This window comes from Macrotis lagotis, chromosome 4 (genome assembly GCF_037893015.1).
Source record: "Macrotis lagotis isolate mMagLag1 chromosome 4, bilby.v1.9.chrom.fasta, whole genome shotgun sequence".
Lineage (NCBI taxonomy): Eukaryota > Metazoa > Chordata > Mammalia > Peramelemorphia > Peramelidae > Macrotis > Macrotis lagotis.
Window position 1 is genome coordinate 96,973,795 of NC_133661.1, and position 26,456 is coordinate 97,000,250.

Consider the following 26,456-nt stretch of genomic DNA (forward strand, 5'->3'; position numbering starts at 1 on the left):
CTCCAAGTCTCTGATAAGAACCTAAATGTTTACAAAGTTCTTTTGAAACTTTATCAACTGTCATTTTGTTTTTGAGATGCCTTTGGTGGTGATATTCTCACAGTGTTCAAAATCATGTCCTTACTTCTGAATTATATTCAAGTTCCCTTTCATGGCAACACTGGGTGGTATTTTTTTATTTAGGTTTTTGCAAGGCAAATGGAGTTAAGTGGCTTCTCCAAGGCCACACAGCTAGTTAATTATTAAGTGTCTGAGACCGGATTTGAACTCAGGTACTCCTGACTCCAGGGCCAGTGCTTATCCACTGTGCCACCTAGCTGCCCAATGGGTGGTATATTTCTAGATGGTTAGAGAAGGTCAGGTGGCTAATGTTATTCTATTTATTGGCGGTATGCCTTAAGCATGACCTAAGGCAAGCAATCCTTTCCCAGAAAGGAACTACATCATATGTTAATACCAAGGTGTAAAAAAAAAAGGACTTTCTCTCAGGTGTTTTTTCTGACACATAGCCATTCCCCAAAGGCCTTGAGCAGGAGGGACTCTGCAGAACTGAAAGCACTTACTTAAAGTCTTTGGTGAAGGGCTGTACATCAATCTCTACTTTCTCTAAGGGTCCGAGGGATGTGGGAAGCCATGGCTGCAGCCAGATAGGATAGCAAAGTCAACTGGATTTGGCCTAGGAGTGTCCAGTTTAATGATAATAACTTTGAATACAACTGAATCTGGCTTGGGCAAAATGGACTAAATAGGAATATATTTTGTGTTTATTCCTCTACTGTCAATTGTTGCTGCTAATATCAAATGCTGATTGTTTGGAAACCTGACTCAGTCTTTCATTGAATGGCATTAAAGATGTCAGATTTTCCTTTCATTAATTTATTCTTTTATTTTCAAATTGTACACTAGAGTCCTTTGGTGAAGAAACATGTTTTTAAGACAATAAAAAATTTCATCATCAATAAACAAAGAAAAAAAAGGACTTTCTATTATGATAATGACTTTTGAAAAATATAAAGACTGTTGAACATCCAATGTCTATTTGGGCTGTTCCTGCCTTAGCAGTAATATTAATTGTATGATGTGTCTCTATTTAATATTGATCTGCTACAGGAATCTTGTTACAAACATTGTTTTAGCAAAACGATATTGTCAGAGAGGACAATGACTTTCAGACCAGACTCAGATGTGCTGGTATTTTATTGAACTATATTTGAAAAGTTAGATAAACACAACTAATCTGGGGGGGAAGGTGTAAAACAACTGCAAAATGAGGAAGGGTCCTGGTTACAGATTTAGAGGAGATGTATACACACATGTATGTATATGTATATGTATATGTATATGTATGTACATGTGTGTATTCATATATGTATACATATAGTTAATATAACTAAATTAATTATACATAATTTAATTATATAAAATGAATGTATATAAATTTTTAATATAATTAAAACTTTTTAAACAGTTTTTATAACTTTGAGTTTCAAATTCTTTCCCTCCCTATCACTTCCCACTCCTTAAGAAGGCCAAACCATCTGATATCAATTATGTATATGTAAAGCCATGCAAAACTTATTTCCATATTAGCCATGTTGCAAAAGAAAACAGAATCAAAAATAAAGTAGGAAAAGTAAATAAAATTTCAAAAAATATGCTTTAACCTGATTTCAGTATTCTTTATTTTTCTGAATAATTATTTTTTTTCATCAGGAGTCCTTTGGAATTCTCTTGGATCATTGTCTTGACCAGAGTAGCTTAAGTCTTTCACAGTTGATCATCCTTACAATTTTGCTGCTGCTATTGTGTACACTGTTCTCCCAGTAGTGCTGATTTCATTGTGGATGTAGGAGATGAACTTGAATCAAAGCTTTTCTTCCTATCACTTGAGTGACCCTGGTCAAATCACTTGGATTTTGCTGTATTTGTAAAAGTAACATTTTTCCATAAGGTCCTGGTCAGTTTCTGATTCCATAAATAATTATTTCAGAAACACTGAAATTGCATACACATAGATTATATAACTGTTACTGGAGCTATAATAATTCACAAAAATGTTACCAATAGAATATTGCTTATATATATATATATATATATATATATATATATATAAAATCTAAAGATAAGAAAATTGCTTGACTCATAGAAATATATAGTATATGTGCTATGTGAATTAAACCTAATTTTGAAGCATTAAAACAAATTTCCTGTGGAGCAAAACAGATATGCTACCGAGAATGATACTAACATTTATAATGACTAATAATATTTGGTATTTTTATCACCTTTCATCCTTAGTTCAGCTGAATAAACAGTTGAGTAGATAAGCACCAAGGAAACCAAGATAATATTAATAATACCTTTCATTTTTATCCCACAGATTCCAAATGTTTATAGCTATTATGCTCACACTTCATTCCTAGAAGTTAGTGGCTATGCTCCTTACAAAATGATTTGATAAGCTTATTCAACAAGTCTCGGTCAAAATGAGAATCCAAATCTTTCAATTTTCAAATCTCTTCAAGAGATCAGCTTTGATAAACAATTATGCATTGGATCCAAATTTAATATCTTAGAAATTACCCAGCTCAGTACCTTCATTTTACAAATGAGGAAATAGAGGTCCAGATTGGTTAAACTTGAAATAATATTCATCTATGAATATTTTGATTTTTATATCATTAATACAAACTCTATGTAGGTTGGTTCTTTTTAAAAGTCTGTTTACAGTTTTGCTTTCATGCTCCAGGAGTTTTTGAGCATCTATGTTATATGAGTAGTCCCATGTCTCCCAAGGAACAACTGAGATTTAAGGGAAGAAGTTGCAGTCCCTTTAAGGAACAAGCATACTCTTCGAGTGGATAGGGAAAAGGGAAACTATATAAGTGCTTTTTTTTTTAAGTCAATGCATGGGCTCTCACATGGAGTTCTCCTATAAAAACTTCCTTCCCCTGATGTGGTTCAACAACTTGCCGATAATAGTTTTAGGAGCTTGGAGGCCAAAACATTAAGTGACTTGTCCATGGTCACATACTGACAAAGTTGGAGGCAGGACTTCAGTTCAGGTCTTCTTGTACTCTAAAATCAATCCTTTTTATCAATGCATTATAACAGACTCCTTGGATTGAGATTAAAGTCATTCTAAAGGGAGGATTTGGTGCTGATGCCTTTAAATGAGACTTTTGGGATATAGTTCCAAATAGTTAAAAATGTGAAAAAAAATTTTTTTCATGACCCAAATCTTGGTCATGAAACCTCAAGATCATAGAATGAGATCTGGAAAGGACTTAAAAGGCTATGGAGTACATCCGCTTTCATTTTAGAAAAGAATCTAAGGAATTGAGAAATTAAGTGACTGTCTGCTTAGGTCTTTGAATCCAGGTCTTCCTGATTCCGGGTCCAGTGTTCTGGCCTTTATATTGAAAATAAAGGGGGATTTTATAATTTTGTTATTTCCCCTTTAGATTGTAAGATCCACTGAGGGCAGGGAGGTTTCTTTATTAAAATGTTTTTGCTTCCCCAAAACTTAGCATAACTCCACAGTAAGTGATGTATCTGATAGTGTCCTTAGAAAAGTTTTTAATCTGAATCACGAAGTTAGTTCTTTGATAATAGATCCATACAGAGTACATTCCTTTGTCTTTTCCAGCTTCTAATTAAATCCACTCAAGGATTTCTGTGATTTTCACCCCTGGAAAGGTAGAATATTTGAAACCATTTGCCTACCTTGCAAATCATTATTGTTGTGAAAGTTGGAGGAACTGATTGTGCAGCAGAAGTTTTGCACCTAATTACATTTCTCCTTATTCTACAGGGGAAACCCAGACACTGTAACAACCATAGAGAAAAAAAAAGGATTTAAGTAGCCTTTGGTTTGGACCATCTGTCATGAATATGTGACATATGTTTGCTTTGTTTATTCAAGAGCCAAGAGTAAACTGATATACCGAACTAGAAATCTGTCACTCGGTAGAGGAGGGCCAAATCTCCTGCTACCTGTTCTGTAATGAACACGTCCCCAAATGAGTTAGTTGATTGTGTTAATATGTATCTCCAGCTTCCAAAATGCATTGAAGGTGCTTTCCGGAGTCTGAGGAGACCCAGAATGAAGGTGTCTTTTGGTGCAGTCCTGATGACTGAAGCTTTTCTTGATGACTGTTGATCAGTGTGTAGTTGAATAGAAAGATTTCTGCCCACCCTGCCCCCCACTTCCATTTGTTCTCCTCTCCTACATATTTCTCTTCCTCCCTGTCTCCCCTTTGAACCCTGATTTCAAAGCTCCCTTGTCTTTTTCCAGTTAACACCCCTCCTCCCCCCAATCAAGATGACGAGATTCTTTTTTCTCCGTTTTGGTGACCCATCGTCTGTCTGCTTCCATGGCTTTACAGGTCCCAACAGATGTGGTCTACCGGGCCTGGATTCATCCTGTTTACAATGGCAGATGAGCCAGGACATCACATGTTGAATGATATAACTCAGTGCAACTAGGAGTCCTAAAACAGATCCAGGCTCTTTCCTCTACTCCTATGTTTGGGTCGATTTTTGACTTCAACGGGAGGCGCATAAGGATGGATCTCAGAGCTTCTGAAGGGCTGCCTGGTGGTCCCACTTGTGTTCATGTGTTGAAAGGGAAGAAAACAAGATAGGACCTGTGTGTAAGCCACGCATTGATTTAAGGGGGGGGGGGGGGAACAAAACAAAACACCTCTTTAAGTGATCTGCACGGGCGTGGGGTGTGTTTGTGAGGTCATCACAGCATGAGCAAGGCACATTTGAATGTCAGAAGATTCCTCTCCACTTCAGTTCAAGTCTGTAAAACCCTCGGGAGAGGGAAGAAGAGAGAAACTGTGCTTCTGAGTCAATGTGTGAGCGAGATGACTATGGAGACGTATATGAATATGTGTGTGTGTGTGTCTAATGCAAAAAAAAAAATTCTTGACTCACAGCCCCAAGTGACGTGGGGGGAAAAGCACAATAACAACCAACTTTGCGTTCCAAGGAAAAATCTAAGGAGTGATTTATACCCTTCGCGGTCACAAACCCTTTGTGATAATTCGGCTTGTGCGGGGAGGGGGGCTGGGGTGCACGCATCTGGAGAGCCCCGCGCGGGGCTTGCGGGCTGTCTGGGTTGGAGTCTCAGCAGGGTGGGCGCGTGAACGTGGGTGTCTGTGTGCGCGTCCGCTGGGGTGTGAATCTTGACCCTTCTTCACGGGTGGGGAAGGACGTGGGGAAGGACGGGGGAGGAGGACCCGGGCAAGCTTTGTTTTAATCTTAAAGCAAGCACAGTGCTTCCAATAATCCATGATTACCATCCGCTCACGGAGAGGGGTTCTAATCGGAAATTGTCCTAGGAAAAAAACAAAACAGAACAAAAACTCTGTCGGCGGATACTCTATCTTCTCTTGGGGCGAGGAGCCAAAACCAGGAGAGGAAAAAGAAAGGGCGGGAGAGAGGAACCACCAGCCCTCCCCCCCGCCCCCCCAAAAGCGCACATCTGGTCCCGGCTCCTTAGCTGCAGCTGCTTGGAGTCTGTGGAGTCCAGGTTGGTGACAATGTGGAGCGGGTTCTCCCTGGTCTGTTGATCCAGGGTCTCTTTTCTTTTCTTCTCTTTCGGGTTCCTATTCCTTCACCATCCAAACAGGGTGGTTTTAAGGACAGCAAACGTGTGTGTGTGTGTGTGTGTGTGTGTGTGTGTGTGTAAACTGTATCGGAGGAGTCCTGCAGGGTTTGCACCTGCTTCTTGCTACTAAACCCCGTTTCCTGTTTGGAGCCATCCATCATCTATATTATCTATATAATATATTATATCTAGGCGGTAATCAATAGGTCCTCTGGGCGCTCGCTGCCTCTTCCCCGGGCGGCGGCGTTGATGCAACAGAGAGCTCCGGGACTGGGGTGCGTGAGACAGTTTGGGGGGCGTGTTGGTGCCCTGGGCATCCAGGCCGAAGGGCATCCAAGCCGGTAACGGTAGGAGCTTTCCTGGGGAGTTTGGATATGAGGCAACTAATTTCTCCACCAGGGTCACTAAAGAAATAAACTGTGAGGTAGGACTGGAGAGTGGGAAGGGGAAGCGAGAGTAGCGGGAGAGGTGGGGAGAGAGAGAGAGAGAGAGAGAGAGAGAGAGAGAGAGAGAGAGAGAGAGAGAGAGAGACAGAGAGAGAGAGAGAGAGAGAGAGAGAGAGAGAGAGAGAGAGAGAGAGAGAGAGAGAGAGAGAGAGAGAGAGAGAGAGAGAGAGAGAGAGAGAGAGAGAGAGAGAGAGACAGAGAGAGAGAGAGAGAGAGAGAGAGAGAGAGAGAGAGAGAGAGAGAGAGAGAGACCGAGAGAAGAGAAAGTTCCCGGGGAGCGTCCCTCCCCGGGCCGGGAGCCGCCAGTGCTGCCTCCCGGCTGCGGCGGCCCCCGGGGCTGGGAGGCTGCCCGGCCCGGCTCCCAGCGGGCACTAAGGCTCTTCTTTCCTCCCGTGCGTGCTCGCCTTCAGTCGGCGGCTCCTCCGAGGCCGCCGGAACCAGGCGGCCCCTCGGACTTTGGGGCGAAGCCGCTCGGAGATCCGCCTCCCCGCGGCGCCCTCGCGCAGCCCGGGCGCCTCGGCTGGCTCTTAAAGCGCGCCCCCCACAACAGGAGCCTCCCGGCCAGGAAGCCGAGGTGGGGGCGGGCGGCGAACCCGGGCTGAGGAAAGCTTCCCGAGGCGGGGGAGAGGGGGTTGGGGGTGGGGGGTGGGGGGCGGTAGGGAGAGAGACAGACAGGAGGAGGAGGAGGAGGAGGAGGAGGAGATGGGAGGCTCCGGGCTCTCTCGCCTCTCATTTCACAGCTAGCTCTCCCTTCCAGCTCGGGTCGGACCTGAAAGCCTAAAAGCGCCGAGACCCTCGCGCCCCTCCGGAGCCCCCCGGAGCCCCCCGGAGCCCCGGGATCCCCGGCCCCGGCGGCGGCGCCGCGGACCGACTTCGCTCTTGACCTCGATGGCTCTGAACTTCGGGCTGCAGGAGCAGCAGAGCGGCTGCGGGGGGGTCGCGGCGTGCTGATCCCCGGCGCGGGGCGGCTGCTCGGGATCGCCGAGGATTTGAGGCGGGGGGTGACCGGCGCCGGGCGCTCGCCACGATGTTCCTCGCCACCGTGTACTTCGTGCTGCCGCTCGTGGGTGAGTGGCCCCTCTCCGAGGGGGACGGAGCCCCGGGCCCCCTCCCCTGGGCTGGAGAAAAGCGTGCGTGTGCTGGGGGGGCTGGAGTCGGGCAACCACTCCGGGAATGCCCCTTGTAGACGCTCCACAGGTCTAGCAGGGGCGGTTGCCCCCCAGCCCCTCGGGATGCCTCTTTGCAGGCTCTGACCTTGCCTGGACTCCCCCTGCAGCCGGCACCCGGGGCGGGGGGCGTCCCTGGCCATGGCGCCCCCGAGCACCCCGGGGGGGCCGGGAAGCGATCAGATCCAGATTCGAGGGGGCAGGAGACCAACTTGCGAGGGAAAACTTTTTCCCCGACCCGCTCCGCGCCCGCCGCGGGGATCTCCGGCCTCTGGCCTGCCTCAGTTTACCCAGGCGCGTCCTCCCTGCCCGCTACATTGTATCCGCTTTAGGACAGACTCCTGGAGGCCCTCCCCGGCCCGGCCTCGCCCCGGCCTGGCAGCCCCTCGGGGGGCGGCGGGGGCTCTTCCCCGGGGAGCCTCCCAGGTGTAGTGGGGGGAGAGTAGAGTGTACCCCGGCCCGGCCCTGGCCCGGCTCACGGGGGGCTTTCTGGGGGGGGGTCAGAGGCGCAGCGCTCCCACAAGTGGGAGCGGGGTGGGCCCCGAGCCCCTCCGGGCCCGCTGTGGCGGAGCCAGGCTGGGGCAGGAGCTGGGGCAGGACCCCCCCCCCCCCCACATAGTTCAAAGTCATTCCGCCCCCGTAGAAGGGAGCAATGCCAGCAAAAAGGAGTGGGGGGTCTTCTCATAAAACCCCTCCCTCACCTACCCAGAGGGATCGGAAGGCCATGCCGGGGCATGGGGGTGGGGTGGGGAGCAGAGTGCAGGGCCCCGCACCCCGCACCCCGCACCCCGCGGGGGTCCGCGGCCCTCAGCCCGCCGCGCCCTCTCGCCCCGTCTCTAGACCTCCTCCTGACGGCCGAAGTCAGCGGCGGGGACCACCTGGACTGCGTGAAAGCCAGTGACCAGTGCCTCAAGGAGCAGAGCTGCAGCACCAAGTACCGGACCCTGAGGCAGTGCGTGGCCGGCAAGGAGACCAACTTCAGCCTGGCCTCGGGGCTGGAGGCCAAGGACGAGTGCAGGAGCGCCATGGAGGCCCTGAAGCAGAAGGCGCTCTACAACTGCCGCTGCAAGAGGGGCATGAAGAAGGAGAAGAACTGCCTGCGCATTTACTGGAGCATGTACCAGAGCCTGCAGGGTAGGGACCCCGACCCCCACCGGCCGGCCCGCCCGCCCCCAGCCCGGTCCGGCCATCCCCCCCCCCCTCCCCGGGCCTGCCCAGGCAAGGGGAGCTGACCTCATCCTCCACTTTGGTGGCTGTTCAGATGGAGAATGAGGCCCAGGCAACACCAGCAGCTGGGGGTTCCTGCTACTGAGGCAGTCCACATGGGGATTATGAGATGGATGGGGGGGGGGTCCTCCAAGGGTACCCAGGTGACCTTTCCAAAGAGACGAGGGTAAGAACAGATGTAGAGGGCCATCCCAAGAACTGTGAATTCTTGGCTTCCACAAAGATCACTGGAGACTCTTAAGAAAATGTACTCTGATGAATACATGCCCTTTCTTTTTTTGTTTGTTTTGTTTGGTTCCCATCACTCATAGAATCGTGATTTTCTATGATGAGAAAAGATGCAAGTGTTAACTCCAAAAAAATCAGATTTTTTTCCTTTTTATGGACACCCCCCCCAAAAAAAAATCCAACAAAACCTGATCAAAGGCAGATTGCGAAAAGCCATTTGTCAGATGAGCATAAGAAAGTTGTCTTGAACTAGTTAAACTTTGGATCACAAAAATAGCTCATTGGAGAAGAAATCCACTTGTCACCAGTGCCTATTCCAAAGGGGAATTTTCTGTTCTTGAGCCCTAGAGGCCTTTTGCTTTTTGTTGATCTAGTACCAGACATCCTGTTCATTCATTCAATCACCCACTGAAACTGTCACTGAAACACCCGACAGAGTATGAATTTGACCTCGGTTTGCCATCACTTCCATCAAAAGTTTGGAACTCCTTTGAAATCTAGTTTGGTTTCTTCACATCCATGATTAAAACCATCTTAAACAAAATTGTCCCATATTTATCGGTCAGGACCTCTTTTCTGGCTACCAAAGTAGAATTTTTACTAGTAAATAGAGATGGCTTGCCTCTTTCCAACCTTATTTCCATTGGTTCCAGAAGGCAGGCAGGACTTGTGATGTCACTAGCTTGTTCCTCTGTGATTTCATCCCATTCTGTAGAGTGGGGGAGTTTCTGGCAAGACACACTGGATTGCTCTCCAATATTTTCATGGCACTCTGGGGAGAGAAAAGAACAACAAAAGAGGAAAGAATTAAAAGAAATAAACAACCCACAAAGATGAATTTTAAACCTTTGGAAGTCTCATCATCATTTTTTTCTGTGCTGTGGATAATAGAATAGCAAGAGAAATAATGTGTATGTGATTATTTTTTTTAAAAAAACAGAATAGGTAGAATGCAGTTTAAAATGTAATACTGAGAGTCCCAGATAGCCTCAGATAATCTGCTTGTAAAATAGCCCAATTTTTCTATTTGCATTTAGGAAATGACTTGCTTGAAGATTCCCCATATGAACCAGTTAACAGCAGATTATCAGATATATTACGACTAGTCCCACATATACCAGGTAAGCAGATTTATAGCTCTTCATTTAAAAATGCCAGCTGCCCTGTATTATATGAACTGCTTTGAATTATCTTTACTTCTGCATTAGGATAGAGAACAGCAGTAGGATGACTTTGTGAATCTGGGAAATTATAGGTAAACTGGACAAAGTGTAAATCTTTCTAAGATGATTTTGTGGTTTTTAGTCTAAAATGAAATTATTTAGTTGGGAAAAGTAAGTGGCTGTTCTTAGTTGTATATATGATTGGTCAACTCTTGGGAAAGAAATGCCATTTCTACCTGTAGGTGGCAATCAAATTCCCTTCTTTATGATACAGTAGTAGCTGTGCCTAACACATCATTTGTTTCTTACAGAAGATTTGAAGATAATCTTTCTTGGGGGGGAAGTTTGGATGAACTCTGTCTTTTCCCTGTGTTTTAACTTAAAGGATTAAATCAGATCATTTACTAAAAATAACGCATTCAGATTTTTAAAAAATCGAGTTTGTACTGTTTTGGAGAAATACTCCTGTGTCAGCCTCTCTCTCTATTGCTTCAAATTGTGTATTTGGACTTCCAGAGCAGTTTCTGTTTCGGTTTGAATGAAAATGATATCATTTAAGATTTTCCTAAGCAAAAAGGAGGGGAGCATTTTCTGGTAATGATAGGCATGTTTCAGACAGATGTTGTTTTTACTTATTCACTGTTAATATTTCCCATAAAGAGATCTAAGCATCAGAAATATGTGGTTTCTAAATGTTATTGTGGAATTGACGTTGAACTTAATACTTCATCATAATATAACTTGTTGTTAGTATAGATGCTATATATTCTAAATACCTAATTGAGCTTTCATTGCATGAAGAGGGAAGTCCAGAGAGCCATAGCAATAATGGATCAGAGAGGAATTTTACTAAATTAGGAGGAAAGAGAGCAGATCCAGTTTCAGGGCTATCAACCTATTATTGAAAGAAATAGAAATGATTTCTATTCTCATTCTCTGGATTCACTTGAGGCCAGCCATGGTCTTTGAGGAGTCAGAGATTCTGGAATTTTCTGGATAGGAGCTCAAGTTCACTGCAGTTTAGAGAAGGAAATCATCTCATCTCATTGATCATCTCATTCAAGTCCATTCAAACTGAGGTCCAAGAGGATTAAATTATTTGGTCATAATCATAAGGAAGTCGGAGAATCAGAATAGTGGATATGGGTCTTTTGATTGTCCATATCCAGGGCTTTTCTTACTATATTTTGTTGATATTTGGGCCTATTGTAAAATTCTTTAGGGCCAGTCCTGCCCTTGATAATTTATGGGACAACAAGAATAAGGAATATGGAAGAAAGAAAATAGAGATTCATGAGTCAGAAAGACTGGGATTTAATTTCTGTTCTGTCACTAACTGTGACCTTGAGCGAATTTCTTGTAGACCTTGGTATGGATTAAATGATCTGTAGGGGTTGTAGCTCTGACTTGCAGTGTTCCTGTTGGAAACTAGGAGCATTTTTCTTATGCTTTTATAATTTATCTCACTTATTTTCATGCACATTTCTTTTCTGGACCTGTGATTTCATCAGTGTAATAAATTTCTTGTGAGAAAGTCAGTCTATTAATGCAGATCTCACCTATTTGTTAATTTATAATCTTGAGATACCCGGGAGTCACTGAGAGACTTAAGACTGTCTAGACAATATAGGTCAGAAGCAGGCTTTCAACCCAAGTTTTCATGACCATGAAGCCTGTTCTCACTGCCTTTCAGACAATTGTTAATTTTATTTTTTTGTGCATTTAAACAAAGTGATCCTGATTGGCCTTAGGGGCAGTAAAGCCTCTTAATTGACAGAAATTCCCTTTCAATGCTAATTTATTTTTTATTTTTTATTTTTTGCAAGGCAATGGGGTTAAGCGGCTTGCCCAAGGCCAAACAGCTAGGCAACTATTAAGTGTCTGAGGCCGGATTTGAACTCAGGAACTCCTGACTCCAGGGCAGGCGTTCTATTCACTACACCACCTAGCCGCCCTCAGTGCTAGTTTTTAATGATTGTCTTCTCAAAGGAATCATTTAATCAAAGATGTTGTGATTGTTCAGTCATTTTCAGTGTATCTAACTCTTTGTGACCCCCTTTTGACCCCTTTTGGGGTTTTCTTGGTAAAGATCCTGGAATGGTTTGCAATTTTCTTCTTCTGGTCATTTTACAGATGAAGAAAAACTGAGGCAAGCAGAGTTAAAGTGATTTGCCCAGAGTCACACAACTCAAATATCTGAGCCAGAATTTGAACTGGAGAAGTTTTTATCTACTTTAATCCACTGTGCCATCCAATTGCCCCTAATCAAAGATAACTTAATAATAAAATCTGATGTTGTGATAAATGTTCTTCTTAAAGGCAGCAGTCATAAATAACATACCAGGGCTGCTAGGAGACAGATTGCTGTGTATTTTCATTGATTGGATTTGGATGCAGTGGCCCTGGGTTTGTTTATTGTCCTAGCCACTTAAAATCTCTGTGACTCTGGGCAAATTGGTTAACTTCTCTGGGAGTCAGTTTCTTCATTTGCAAAATGAGTTGGGGAGGTGGACTAGATGTATATTAATGTCCTTTGAGAATTCATGATGCACTCTTAAGAGGAGATGACTTAGGCCCACTAATTTCCTGACCTCTAACGAGTTTGAAATTTTATTTAATTAGCTGACATTTAATGTAGCTTTAACATTCATAAGGCACCTTACAAATGTTAGCTATCTGATTCTCCTAAGAACCCTGTTGAAGAGGTGCTCTTTTTTTGATGACAGAGTTGCTTCTGTGAAAAAGAAAATCCAAAAGTACTGTGTTTGATTTTACTCTTTGAATAATGTATGTGAGTAGAGCTTGGTACTTACAGGACATAGAAAGGCAGAAGGGTCGACAAATGTGGCTATTTTTTTATTTCTTAAAAGCCCAAATTCTGACTTGTAAAAGAAATAATTTGTCTTCAAATCCCTCTGCCTGGGGTCTGGGCAGCAGTTTTCTGCTCTTGCAGATGTGGAGGCAATCAGAGTTGAAGTCCTGCCAAATGTGGCTAAAATGTTTATCTCTATAACCTTGTATATGTATGCATGCAACCATGCACTGGCTTTGCCTACTAAAAACACAATCTAGCTGAGTGTCTTTGGTGCCTCCCACTCTCTTTGTTTGGACTCAACCTCTCAAGTCCACAGCTGACTTTTGCAAGCCATTTATTAATTGGCCAAGATCATAGGCTGCTTTCCACAGTTGTCATCATTGTCAATGAAATCTCATGTCAGTGACACAGAGTGAAAACTGAAGATTAACATGATTTCAAAAAATGTGAAGTCTCTGCCCTCAAGAATATTATGATATACTTTAAAATCACATTCTCCAGGCAAAGAGTGGGTTAATGTGATCCTGGCAACTTTTTAGCTGAAAATTTTATATTAATAGGGAATGAAAGAGATGAGAATCTTTCTTTACTGGTTGATATTGATAGTATTTTAGGGGTCCTGAGTTTGAGGAAGGGGATACTCTGTGGGAGTACACACAGAGAGTAATGGGCTCTTCGAAAGAGGAATATTGGAGCAGAGCAGAGGAAACAAGTAGAATGGGGGGAGGGTGAATCAAGTGGGCATATATATGAGATAGAGTAATTTCTGAAGGATGGAAAAATTACATGAGTGTTGAATATCCATGTCCTTTTGAATTGCAGTTTTCTGCTACTCTGACCTCTGCTAGTTTCCTCTTTTTTCCTCCAGTGAAAGTTTGAGGAGGAGAGAGAAGGGATCAATAACTTGAAAGGAAGATGAGCTTGCTGGCAGAATTTTGGAGATCCTGGAAGGGGCAAACAATGGGAAATTTTGAAAGCACAGGCTGCCAGCCTCGGGGAGTCTGGGGAAGACTGATCAGAAAGGAGGAGAGGATAGTAATGTCTTTGTAGGAAAGAGGAATGAAAGATTTGAGGTTTCAGATTATTGATTCAGAGATTGGAAGACGATGGTTCTTAGTTATAAATTCTTGTACACGAAGCTTCGTGTTTGGAAAAATAGTAGTCAAGCAGGTAAAGGAGTTAAGAGAAGGGGAAACTCAGTTTGGAAAATATCGAATTGATTTGACAGAAGTCCAACTCTCAACCTGTGTCCTGAGGTTTTTATTATATAGCAAGTCTAAACATGGGCCTAGATCTGTATTCCAGAACCTCCTTTGAGTTTCCTTTTAAAAATTTCCCATATTAAGTTATCTTTTGTGCTGTGCTATGAATAAAACAGGACATGTCTTCATTTTTGCTTTAATATAATAACTTATTCATTATATTATATTCCTACCCCCTCCCCCAGTTAAATTTTATCCCCCTTGCGAAACTATTAAAAACAGAGTAATTCCATTTTTCTGCTGCTGTGGTATCAAATCACAGTGAGATTTTTCTGCTTTTTTTCTTTGGGTGGGAGAGAGTTTTGCAAAACAGGGATGCTTAGGTGAACCTTTTTATACTCAAAAGTATCCTTAATATCCTGTACAGAGACCCTTGTACATTGTAGAGGAAGCATTAGGGCAGGGGAAGGCATTTTTCTCACATCCATGAATTTTCTTGGAAATTGAGAATATAATATTAACTCATTCTTTTTATCCATAAGCTAATGGGATAGAAAGAATGGAGACCCCTCCCCCCCCTTAGTGCTCTGTTATAACAAGGAACTTCAAATGACATTTATTCATTTCTCAAAAATTTTTCGAGCACCTACTAATATGTTAAGTACTGTAAAGGATTACAAAGATAAATCAGAGATGGTCTTAATCAGAGCTTACAGCCTAGCAAAGAAGAAGATGGAGGAGAATTTGTTCTACCATTTCAGATTGGAAACACATTTTTTCTCCTAGAGCCACAAAGGAGAACATCTAATTGATTGCTTGAACCACAAGATACTGACTTTGTGAATTTTTTAGATTTTGATTGTGGTTATGAAACTTCTGAATTTGTTTCTCTCAAGGGAAGTCTGGAGACAGGAGGGAACTGCAGATATTAAGAGGAGACTAGGTATACCAGGAGACCTTTGAGTTGTGACTGATAACTTTTTACCTGTCTGACTTGATGGCCAACCACTTAACCTTTTTGAACCTCGGTTTTCTTATCTGTAAAATGGAAATAATACCTGTCTCAGAGGATTGTGGTGAGGAAAGTGGTTTGCAAATCATGAATTGATCGATAAGTTCGAGTTATTATTAACCTTGTAAATCCAGTAAAACGATATGAGGAAATAGTGAAATATAGGTTATTGTTTCAACTAAAGATTGCTTCCCCCTTTCCCCCCAAGCCAGACCTGCAATTTAATCGATATTAGGAAATTCCATATAAGTAAAATCCCCCTACTAATGCAACTAGCAACTGTTCTGCAACTTATAGCTTTGAGAGGGCAGGTGGTATTAACCCCATGAATTTGTTTTTTTAAAAAAAAATCTCATAAACTTGCAAATGAATGAATGTTGAAAAACTATCTTTGCATGTAATTGGAAAAAATAAAATAAAATGCTAAAAATAATTATTGAGTATGATAGGATTCTTTGTAAATTTTATTTTATGTACTTTAAAATATTATTCTGAAATGGGGTTCATAGATGTTTTAGCAGATTCCTGTCATAGAGAAGGTTATTAAATGATGAAAAATGATATTTTTGCTGATTAGGTTTGTTATTTAGAGACAGTTTGCTTAGAGGAGAAGCCAGGGAAGGTCTCCAGCCCTGCCTTTGAATGTGATTGGACAAATCTCACTCACTCAGGGTCCCAGGCAGGCAGCTTTCTAATGGTGATCTTGCTTCAGTAAAATACCAAGAAATCATAGATTTAAGGCTCTCTTCTTTACTTCTCAAGATACAAGGCTCTATTTTTTTCTTAATTCAGACTGTGAACATTTATTAAGGGCCTACTATTTTTATATAACATAGCTATATGCATATATATTATTTAATATGTATATAATATGCATACATACATACATGCATGCATGCATGCATACATACATGTGGCCAAAACATTTTGCCAGGTGTTAGGAATACAGAGACAAAGATAAAATTGTCCCTGTCTTCAGTGAGCTTATATTCTTTTGGATGGAAGCAACCTATGAACAGGTGTTCTGTCTGCTTTAGAAGGATCATTTGAGAAGACAACTAATAATAACTGGGGGATCAGAAAAGACTTCCAGTAGGATGTGACCTCTGAATTTCCAACTCCTATCTTTATCCAGTTTATACTTGCACTTGGTAAAAACCAGAAATCTGCCCAATGATTTTTTTTTCCTATCTTATCTGTCATTTTGGAACAACTCCACAGGGGAAAAAGGATCACATAAACCTTGTTTTAGTTGGGGGAGATAACTGTGCTCGAAGTTATGGTTTTGGTTTCTCCTAATTTGCTATGTGACCCAGGGCTGCAGTAAATCTTTCTGGGGTTTAATTTCTTTATTTGGAAAATGAGAGGTTGGACTATATCATTTCTAAGGCTTCTTCTCCAAAAGTATAGAATTGCTAGTTGTGATAATAAGGAATTTATGTTTTTTATTTTGCTATATTTTATTCAAAGGAAAATAACATTTTGTAAACATTTTAATACACTAAAGTACTTGAAATAAAGTTAATAAAGGAAATGTTTCAAGGTGCCATACTCTTTTCTAGTAATTTAGATTGAGGACCTTTTTTTTTAATTTAGTTAAGATATTTAGCTATTGTTCAATGTTACTTTGAGTAATTTAGATTCATTAATAAAAATGTAGTTTATAGGGATTTAAATAGTGGCTGGCTACTTCAGTCTCCTGAATAATCAGAAAAAGAAAATAAGAAATTATTTGATGCTTTACAACTTTTAGTCCTTAGATTTTTCAAAATTAATCTTTTATCTGGAATTTTCATTTGAAAAGCTAACTACTTTTAGTAATTTAGAGACTCAACTAAGCTGGGTCACAGATGAAAACGAATAGGTAATTTGCATAAAGGGCTAATTTATTATGTCCCCTGGGCATTTCTTTCATCTTGCTTTCCATCCTAATTAATGTTCTGAGAGGGTCTAGCATGGTGTCAGAAATTAGGAGTGAAAGCAGGCATTGTTAACCTTCATTTTTCCCCCCATCTTCCTTGATATTGTAACCATTCTTGGTCCATGGTCAGAAAGTTATTCAAAACTGGAGAGTATACTGGGCATCCCACGTTAGATTTGGGATCTCTGATACTGTGAAAATCTGAGGTAGCTTTTCCAGTTCTACAGGGATTTGTAAACTAGATCTATAGAGAGAAGACAGCATTGAATTATTTCTAAACTTAAGTTCTCCAGTAAGAAAAACAACAACAACCTAAAAACAAAACAACCCAACTCCTTAAAAAGCTGTCCAGAAATTTGTTTCAATTGGTTCCGGCTGTGGTAAAGCCAGCTGTGCGAGAGTTACACAGCTGAGAATGCCAAGAGAGCAAGCAATTTCTTCAAAAATCAATTGCAATTTACTCCCACTAAATTGGCCAGAGTACCGCCCTGCCGAAGTATTAGCATATGAGGAACTTTCAATCATAGGGCCAAATTCTCCTATTTTGGGCCAAACCACCATTTCCTTTGGGATGGTGCCCATCACTGAGCTTTGGGAATGGGAGAATCTTCAACCTTGCGCCATTTTTTTAATTTTGGCAGGTTATTTGTTGGTGGACCCTGCTGTTAGCTTCTCACAGGCTTATTTGAAATTTGGAAGATCATCTCTGCAGTGTGCAAATGAGATCATGATTCCATTTTTGGGGCCAGAAGAGAGCTCTGTCCCCTTGCTCATCTTTCTTCCCACCTCTTCTCTTTGCTTTTCTCCCATCAAATCAAAACAAAACAAAACAAAAAACAGCAATTGACACAATACCCTTTGAGTTGAAATATCGACCAACACCTATCATTTTAGTATTTAGCACTGAATTTTGATGGAGTTCTTAATTGGCTCCTGAAATACAGGACACGCATGCTATTAAAACCACTCCTGCGTAGCTGTAGAAATATTAACCAAAGAATTAATTTCTGGATCCTCTCTTTCTCATTTCAGTGTGAGGAGAGCATCTAAAGTAGAACAAAACGCCTTGGGCCATTTTTTGTAATGTTGCAGTATAAATAGCATTACACAGTGATAAAGGAAGAAATTCTTAGTTCTACTTTTTTTTTTAAGATGACCTAATGCTACTTGTTTGCTGTGCCTAGGCTTATTTCTGATATTCTTAGAATATGAACCATTTGTGCAGAGTTAAGGTATGGGACCAAATCTGTGATTTTGTTGGTATGATTTTTATCTTCTTGGTGCAGTGAGGAAACTCCCCCTAAATTAGTCTTAGAGATTTTTGGGGATACTGAGAGATTAAGGAACTTGGCAAAGACCTGTGTCCAATAGGCCTCTGAGGTTAAAACTTGAACTCAGGTGGTCTTAAGACCATGCCCTGCTTTCTCAGTGCTAAACTGCTGCCTCCCTAAGACAGAGTTCCTCCCTAAGACAATTCATAGCATATGGAAATGAGTATTGATCTCATTTCTTGTAGAGTAGGTACAGTAGGTTTCTAGAAAGTACATGTCTACAAAATGTTGCATTGATCTCTCTTACTAGACTGTAGCTTTCCAAATAAATCCTCAATTAGAAGACTCCTAAGCCAGATGAAAATTATCAGGTTTCTTTTATTGAAGCCTAATCTTGTAGACATGACAAACTGAATAAGGCAGAGAATAAATGAACTGTAAATAGAACTATTCTTTTGAAGGTAGAATTGATTATCTTCTTGTGTAATAATGAAATTAATAAATCAAAATATAGTATTAGTGTACACAATGCTAAAATAAGCTTCAAAGTTTTCCATGTTCAAAAATCTACCTTAAAATCTACCACATGTGTACTAACTAATCAAGATATTAAAGGATTCTATGGGGGTGACCGAATGTTTTAAAAAATATTTTTTTGCATTTTCAATAAATATTCCTCAGTTTTCATTATTTATTATGCTAGAATGTTTTTCTACCAAATGATGGGTGAATTTTTATGACTATTAATGAGATCTTTCTATTATCAGTGAAAATCTAACCAGGGACTATAAAAAATACTTTATTTAAGTGTTAGAGTCCTAGGTTTTTTTGTCCTTGTAATATGGCAGAGTTGCAATGGTTCCCCAGAGCCCTTCTCTCCCTGAAGTGTGCATGCACCATGATTAAAAAAAAAGATAGTTTAAAAAAAGCTAGTTTTAAAAACTGAGAGAACAGTGAGGCCAGAGAACTTAGGAGAGACTTTCTAGGATTTGAGCTAGTCTTTGAAGAATGGCGATAATTTGGATTGATGAAGGTTCTTGGGAATGGGTGAAGAAAGACATTGATCATTTTCTAGTGATCAGAAGTATCACCAGGCTTGGAAAATATATTAAATTGGCATAGGATTATAGATAGAGCAGATAGTGAGATCAACCTGAACTGAGGAGGGAGGCTCATTAGGATGCAACTGAAAAATCTGTTTATATTGGTAGAAGGTGTCATGAAGAAGGGACTCTTGATGTAATAGGAAATCAGAGATCATTGACAACTTCCAAGAAGGAGGGCAGTGGACCATGAGGAAAATAGTCTTTAAGGCAGAGGAGTCTGTCAGTGCTTTGAATTGAAGGATTTATTGTTTCTCTTTCCTTCATGGCTTTCTTTGATCCTCTGCAGAGTGGGCTCATTTGGTTTCCTTCTCTTCAGACCCCTGGACAGTGCTCTCCCCCCACCCAGAGTCCTTAAAGTGACTCTAGTTTTGACTGCTAATTGTCGGGGCTGTTCTCCTGACTAGAAGGAATGGGATTTCCCTACAGTTAGATGCTGTTTTGTTAATCAATGCATTGGATTGTTTGTTTCTCATTTATTTTTTTCTATTCAGTTTTATGGCTCTCTTGTTTTCTATGTCACTTGGCTGATAAATTAAGCTGGAGAGGATCCAGAACATAGCCAGATTGGGGCGGGGGTCTTGAATTTACGCCCTGTGGAAACTTTGGTAAAGAAGTGGGGATATTTAACTTGCAGAAGAGAAAACTTGAAGGGATGAGAGAAGGGGAGACATGATAGCTGGGGAGAACCATCATAGAGTTCAGGGAATAGACTTGCTCTAGTTGGCACCAGAGACCAGAACTAGGAGCTGAGGGTGGAAGTGGCAAAGAAATGAAGGTTGAAGAGGACAGAGGTTACTGCCAGGAAGTGTTATCCCCAGAATAGACTTGGCTGCTTTGGGAGGTAAGTGTTGGAGGTCTTCAAGCAAAGAAGGCCTGGAGGACCACATGTTAAGTATGATGTAGGAATGTTTTTTGTTTAGATTGAGTCTGGATTAGTCTCCAACTAGGGAGATTCTTTAACAGAAAATTCTAATTCTAGTTTAAAAAAAAACTTCATAAAAACTGAAAATTGTTTAATTCTGCAGGGGGGAAAAAAAACTTGAATTGACAGAGATGCCCAGTACCTTGAGGATGGTTCAATGTAACAGTAGGATAGCAAGTGGGAGAATAATTACATGCCACTTAGTAAGAAATTGGATTGTTGCTGTTGCTGTTGTTGGAGGGGCAATAGGGTTAAAGGACTTAGGTCACACAGCCAGTCAGTAACAAGTGTCTGAGATTGTATTGGAACTCAGGTTCCCCTAGAGTCTAGGACCAGTGCTCTATCCATTGAGCCATCTAGATGTCCCATCAGTTTTTGACATAACTTTTCAATTTTATGGAGTATATATACTATAGATTAATGACTTACTTGTGGTTTTGCTATTGCTGTGTTATTTTTCCTCCAGTTGCTTGTCTTTTCTCTTAATAGTCTATTTAAGAGGAGAGACTCTTAACCTGGGGCTCATGAATTTAAAAAAAATTGCATTTTAGTATAACCAGTTCTTGGTAATCCTATAATTTTATTTTATTCCTTTGAGAACCTTGTTCTTAGAAAAGGTGAGAAAAGGTGTCAAGTTTTACAAGACTTACAAAGGAGAAGAACAAGAAAGGGGAAGAACCCCCAATGGAGCAGCTTCTCGTTTTCCATAATGAGGGATAATGTTACATTTATATATTTTTTAAAGATTTTATTTATTTTGAATTTTACAATTTCCCCTCAATCTTGCTTCCTTCCCCCCACCCCCCAACAGAGGGCAATTTGTTAGTCTTTACGTTGTTTCCTACATTTATATTTTGTGGGAAGGAGGATACTCTTTACTAGTAAGATTTGGGATGTGTGAATTGTCTTAACCGCAGTTTACTTTTGCATGATTTGACTGGTGATCCATTTGTTGTCCAGTCAAATAGTATCTGAAATGGGGAGTGGTTTCTATATATGCCCTCACATAGATTTATATACATGCATTCGTTTCTGCATGTGAAAACATTTTTGCTTGTCTCTGCATATGGAAGTATGGGGGAAAATCACAATATCTTAGACTTTTTCTTGTTGCTCTAGAAGAATGTTTTTCTAAATGGTATGTTTGCAAACAAAGTAGAAACAGTTGAAGCATTGTTTTCTATTAGCAGTGGAAGGTTCACTAACTACAGTTATTTTTTATTCTTGTCTTCTAAATTGTAATTTTAAAAGATGAGGCATTTCATATTCAAGAGTTTCCTTTGTCTGAAATAAATTATTCATTTCTACCCAGTTTCAGAAACAATGAACATAATACTTAATGCATCACAATTAAGCTTGTGTAGCTTCATATAAAATTATGTTCACTGTGTTTTGGTGAAAAAGAGAGCGGTATGTTCTATATTTTCAAGACATTTATTTCATATAAGCAAAAATTAAAGGAAAGAGATACTCGGAGTAGTTTTTCTTTTCTTTTTTTCCCATTAGTGGTGGAAAGAAGGGAATGGCTGCTTTGGGGAAAATCATAAGACTTTTGGACTTAAAAGCCCTGGATTCAAGTTCCAGTTGGCACACTTTCTTACCAAATTATATTAATGAAATGATAATGAGTGATATTTTAAAAAGCCTTAAGGTTTATAAGGTTTATATATTGTTATATCATCTTCATAATCCTCTGAAGGGGGTACAGGGTGGTATCCTCACGTTAATAGAGAAAGAAATTGAGGCTCCCAGAGGTTGTGCCTCATTCATGGTCCTAGGGTCAGTTAATTTAAGAGGCAGGAAGTAAACCTGGATCTATTCTGACTTTCAATTCAGTCACATTGCTTGCCTCATGGGATTGACACTGATATTTCACGAAGTACAATAATAATATTGTTAGCATTATTAGCAACAGCAATAATAGCTATATACTGGTACAACTTGTGGATAGAGCACTGGTCTTAGAATCAGAAAGAGTCATCTTCCTGAATTCAAATCCTGCTTCAGACACTAGCTTTGTGACCCTGGGCAAGTCACTTAACCCTGTTTGCCTCAGTTTCCTCATCTGTAAAATAATCTGGAGAAGGAAATGGCAAACCACTTCATTATCTCTGCCAAGAAAACCTTAAATAGGATTACAAAGAGTTGGACATGGCCAGAAAAATTGCCTTAACAATTTGTACTGGTTTATAATTGTTTTCTTTTGCACAGAAATTGAACTTACTAGTAAGTGTTAAGGCAGTCCCTTAGAGTGGAAGTATGACCCTAGAGGTCTTGAGTTCAAATCCCACTTGTGAAGTTCTGTTGCCTTCATGCCTTTGGCCATTTCTTGTTGGACTCAGTTTTCTTATCTATAAAACATATGGCCTCTAATGTCTGTTCCTTGGCTAGAAAGATGAGCCTGTGATTTATTAGATGTAAACTAGTTTTGGAGCTAGCTGGATAATTTGTGAGGCATAGTAGTCATGAGCATATTTTTAATTACTTTTTTAAATTTTAATTTTTTAATTTAATTTTTAATTTAATCTTTTATTAATATTTTAAATCTTTTATTTAGAGGAAATACTTTAGTTGGATTGTCTCTGTTCTGTCACACTGGGTATCCTTTATGTTATTTGGTTTTATAGGCCTAGAAAAAATTGCATGTGTGTTTGTGTTTGGGTGCACAAAAAGTATTGTTTGGTAAATGGAAAACATCAGATTTGAGGGGTTGAAGAGTTATGGGGTGACTTTGCTAAGCCTCTTTGGGAATCTACTGAATCAAATAAATATTCATCTTATGGAAAATATCCAAGACATGTTTCAGACCTGAGCTTTGGAAAAAAGGAAAATGCACAAACCCCATTCTATTAACATCTACTACTAGATATAGCAAAAGAATCTTCTCAAAAGGAAGCTCCTGGAGGGCAGACACTGTCTTTTTCTCCTTGGTATCACCCTAGATATTACGATTTGTAATTTTTTCTCATTTGAACTGAATTAAATGCCAAAACACCTCAGATCCTGGTACTTTTTAAAAAACTGATTGTTTTAGTTGTCAATTCCCCACTATCATGACACATAAAAACAACCCTTCCTTATTGGAAGAAAACCTTGAATGGTATTAGAAAATTTTTCCCTGGACATGTGTATAGTTACTCAAGTAGATGGCTGAGCCCCGTCCTGTAAAGTTTTAAACAATTACAGATAGTGTTTACTTGAGCGTTACCTGTGAAAACTGAATCCACTCTAAGGGTTTTACAGGTTTTTTTTTTTTTATATTTGGTCTGAACAATAACCATGGGAATTAGGTGATATTATCTATTCTCTTTTTACAGTCAAGAAAACTGAGGCAAACAGAGGTTAAGTGATTTGTCTAGGGTAACACAATAGCAAAGTGTTTGAGGCTGAATTTGAGCTAATGTCTTCCTGACTCTTGGCATTCTATCTACTAGCTATCACTGGAATGATGTCATTAATCTATCTTTTCTTAAAGATGAGGAAACTCAAGAGGGGGCTGTGAATTGGCTGAGGTCAAAGGTCATCATAAAAGCACAATTAGGATTGAATTTTAATTCTGTTTTATATATATGTATATATCTATATCTATACTAAGAGAAATTAGGGTGGGTCACTTGTGGTTATCATGTGACACATTTAAGATGCATTCTTAATATTAGCTTTTTTTAAAATTCAGGTTTTTTTTTTTTTGCAAGGCAATGGTATTAAGTGACTTGCCCAAGGCCACACAGCTAGGTAATTATTAAATGTCTGAGATCAATTTTGAACTCAGGTCCTCCTGACTCCAGAGTCAGAGCTCTCACCTAGCTGCCTCCCCAATACCAGTCTTTAAAAAGTTATTTACTTAAAGCAACTGGGGTTAAGTGACTTACCTAAGGTCACACAACTAGGCAGTTATTAAGCGACTGAGGTCGGATTTGAACTCAGGTCCTCCTGACTCTGGAGTGGGTGTTCCATCCACTGCATCTGTTCCAAACAGCTGCCTCCAGTGCCAGCTTTCCAACAGAGTTCCTAGGAGTGGGATGGTGAGAAGTCTCACGTCACCAGTTAGTTCTTTTGGAAGTTGTTCTGGTTATTTTGGCCACATCACTGGACAAGTGTTTCCCGCCATGGCTGCTGGATGGAGACCAGGCTGTGTTTCTGTGTTGCCATTTTCTTTTCAGAAATCCTTTAGGAGTCTGGCTTAACAAAATGGGAACAAAACTTGCTGTTAACCAACTGTGTCACCCATTTAATGCTGCTCTGTTGCCCCTAAGTAACTTTGCTTAGTAGCTAAGGACTTCTTCAGCTACCAAGGGCATGATTCAGGAATAGATACAAGTAGGGGGTCCATCTGTATCATGCCCACTCCTCACTGAACCGAGGAGAAGGCCCAAGACTTTCATTTCCCTCCAGCTACTCCTCTTTCAGTGACTCCATCACCAGGGTAGAGGAGGCCTTCTTATTTATATCTTCAGCTCTGATCACAGTATATAGTAGGTGCCTAATAAATGTTTACTATATTGTACTATATCATGGTTCCCTGTTAAATGCTGGAGATAGAAATATACACACATATGCATAAACATATATTATATATATATAGTAGGTGATATATATGTGTATATATATATATATATATATATAGTAGGTGATACACACACACACACACACACACACACACACACACATATAATTGTTTACTGTATTGTGCTACCTCTTTTTTTGTATCTCCAGCACTTATCACTAAGCCTGTTATATGGTAGGTACTTAATAAATATTGTGCTAATAAATAATTGAGCTTTCTTTTTATTATTTATATCCTTAGCAGTGATTACAATGCCAGGCATAGAGTAGGTGCTTAATAAGTGCACACTTTATTGTAGTATGCCTCTTGCAAATCAATCTTCTTCAGATCTGTCCTGCAGTTTGTAATGTGGGTATTTCTTAGAGTATGAGTAGAGATTTATCCTTTTGACTTGCAGATAATATGGTTAATCTTTAGTTACTTGTAGAGTTTGCTTTTTAGGAATAGAATAGAATCGCATCTTTTTAAAAGTTTTAATTTGTATGTTTTTGCTTTTATTTCTTAGATATTTACTTCTACTGTACCTGTTTCTCTTAGTGTGATTAAACAAACTAAACCACATTGCAAAACCAATACAAAGTGACTATGCCACCTAAGGCCATATTCACCATTCTACATCCATAGACCCCCTACCTCTCCATCCAATGCATATCTTTCCTGTGACCCTGATTGGTCACTATTAATCACAGAGCAATTACATTTTGCTTTCTGTTAAAACAGTATTTTAGGCAAACACATAGCTGCCAAGTAAATATTTACTCTAGATGTAAAATGCAAATTAAATTCTATTTAAAAGAACTAATATAGAAGAATTTGCTCTCAAGGGTGGTTATATTTGTAAATAACAGATGCTTTCATTGATATTTCTTATCACTTCCAGGTGAGTTGTTTCCAGAAAAATCTTGCCAGGTTTTACTTTTTTTTTTACCCATCTTAGTGGCCTCTGTCTTTTAATTGAGCACTGCAGGTTGAGGGGGAAGGAAAAGAGCTATCAGGGGAATTGCTGATCAGTTGGGCTGCCTTCCAGCCCACTACTTCACCCCTCTTGCTCCATCACTATTTCTTCATTATTTCACCTGCTCCCCTCTAAGGATCATCCTCTTGTCTTACATTTTTATTAACTTTGGAGTCTTCTACCCTTAGTGGAATGAATTCTTGTTCATGCTCTTTTGCTGTTTTTTTCAGACCTGCTTTTAAGATCCCTGGAGCTTAAATGACTAAGCTGCTTTCTCTCAGTTTCTCTATGTTCTGTGGGCCTTACCTGTTCAGTTTTGTTTAACTTGATTTTTTAGGTGTAAGAATTCAATTCGGGGGCAACTAGATGGCGCAGTGGATAAAGCACCAGCCCTGGAGTCAGGGAGTACCTGGGTTCAAATCTGGTCTCAGACACTTAATAATTACTTAGCTGTGTGACCTTGGGCAAGCCACTTAACCCCATTTGCCTTGAAAAAACCTGAAAAAAACCCCAAACAAACAAACAAAAAAGAATTCAATTCATTTCTGCTTAGGTGACATGCTTCTAAAAAAATGGGAAGATGAATTATTTTTGTAGAAGTGATGAGACTGGATTCCAGTCCTATGACTCTTAGTAAGTAGTTGTCTGAGATGAGGCAAGCAAGTCACTCTCCACACCTCAGTCTCATCATCAATAAAATGAGGTGATTGCTAAGGTTTCTCTTCATTCGATGATTGGACAGTGTTTTAGACAGTACTTGTTGCTTTTTACTTCTCAGGATTCTGTGAAAGATGATGTTGGAGACTAGTCCTGGGGGAGGTGAAATCAGTGTTGC

The 26,456-nt window shown here is 40.4% G+C and overlaps 2 protein-coding genes across 5 annotated transcripts in view; one reads left to right on the plus strand and one right to left on the minus strand.

Annotated features, from left to right (window-relative positions):
• Positions 1–3,363: 3,363 nt before the first annotated feature.
• On the minus strand, positions 3,364–8,011 carry LOC141521242 (uncharacterized). Its single transcript, XM_074233578.1, has 2 exons — positions 5,493–8,011; positions 3,364–5,347 (listed from the first exon to the last, which is right to left on the minus strand). Exon 1 carries the CDS (start codon positions 7,373–7,375, stop codon positions 6,473–6,475), a length of 903 nt encoding a protein of 300 aa, XP_074089679.1. The 5' UTR covers positions 7,376–8,011; the 3' UTR covers positions 3,364–5,347; positions 5,493–6,472.
• The window catches only part of GFRA1 (GDNF family receptor alpha 1), a 310,063-nt gene continuing 289,564 nt past the window's right edge, over positions 5,958–26,456 (plus strand). The window contains exons 1-4 of one of the 4 annotated variants that reach the window (XM_074233574.1): positions 5,958–6,044; positions 6,824–7,133; positions 8,073–8,366; positions 9,725–9,808. In XM_074233574.1, the coding sequence (XP_074089675.1) occupies positions 7,094–7,133; positions 8,073–8,366; positions 9,725–9,808 (418 nt within the window). In that variant the 5' untranslated portion in view covers positions 5,958–6,044; positions 6,824–7,093. Of the gene's footprint in view, positions 6,045–6,552; positions 6,641–6,810; positions 7,134–8,072; positions 8,367–9,724; positions 9,809–26,456 lie in introns of those variants that run through there. The other 3 variants (XM_074233577.1, XM_074233575.1, XM_074233576.1) reach the window with 3 other exon arrangements.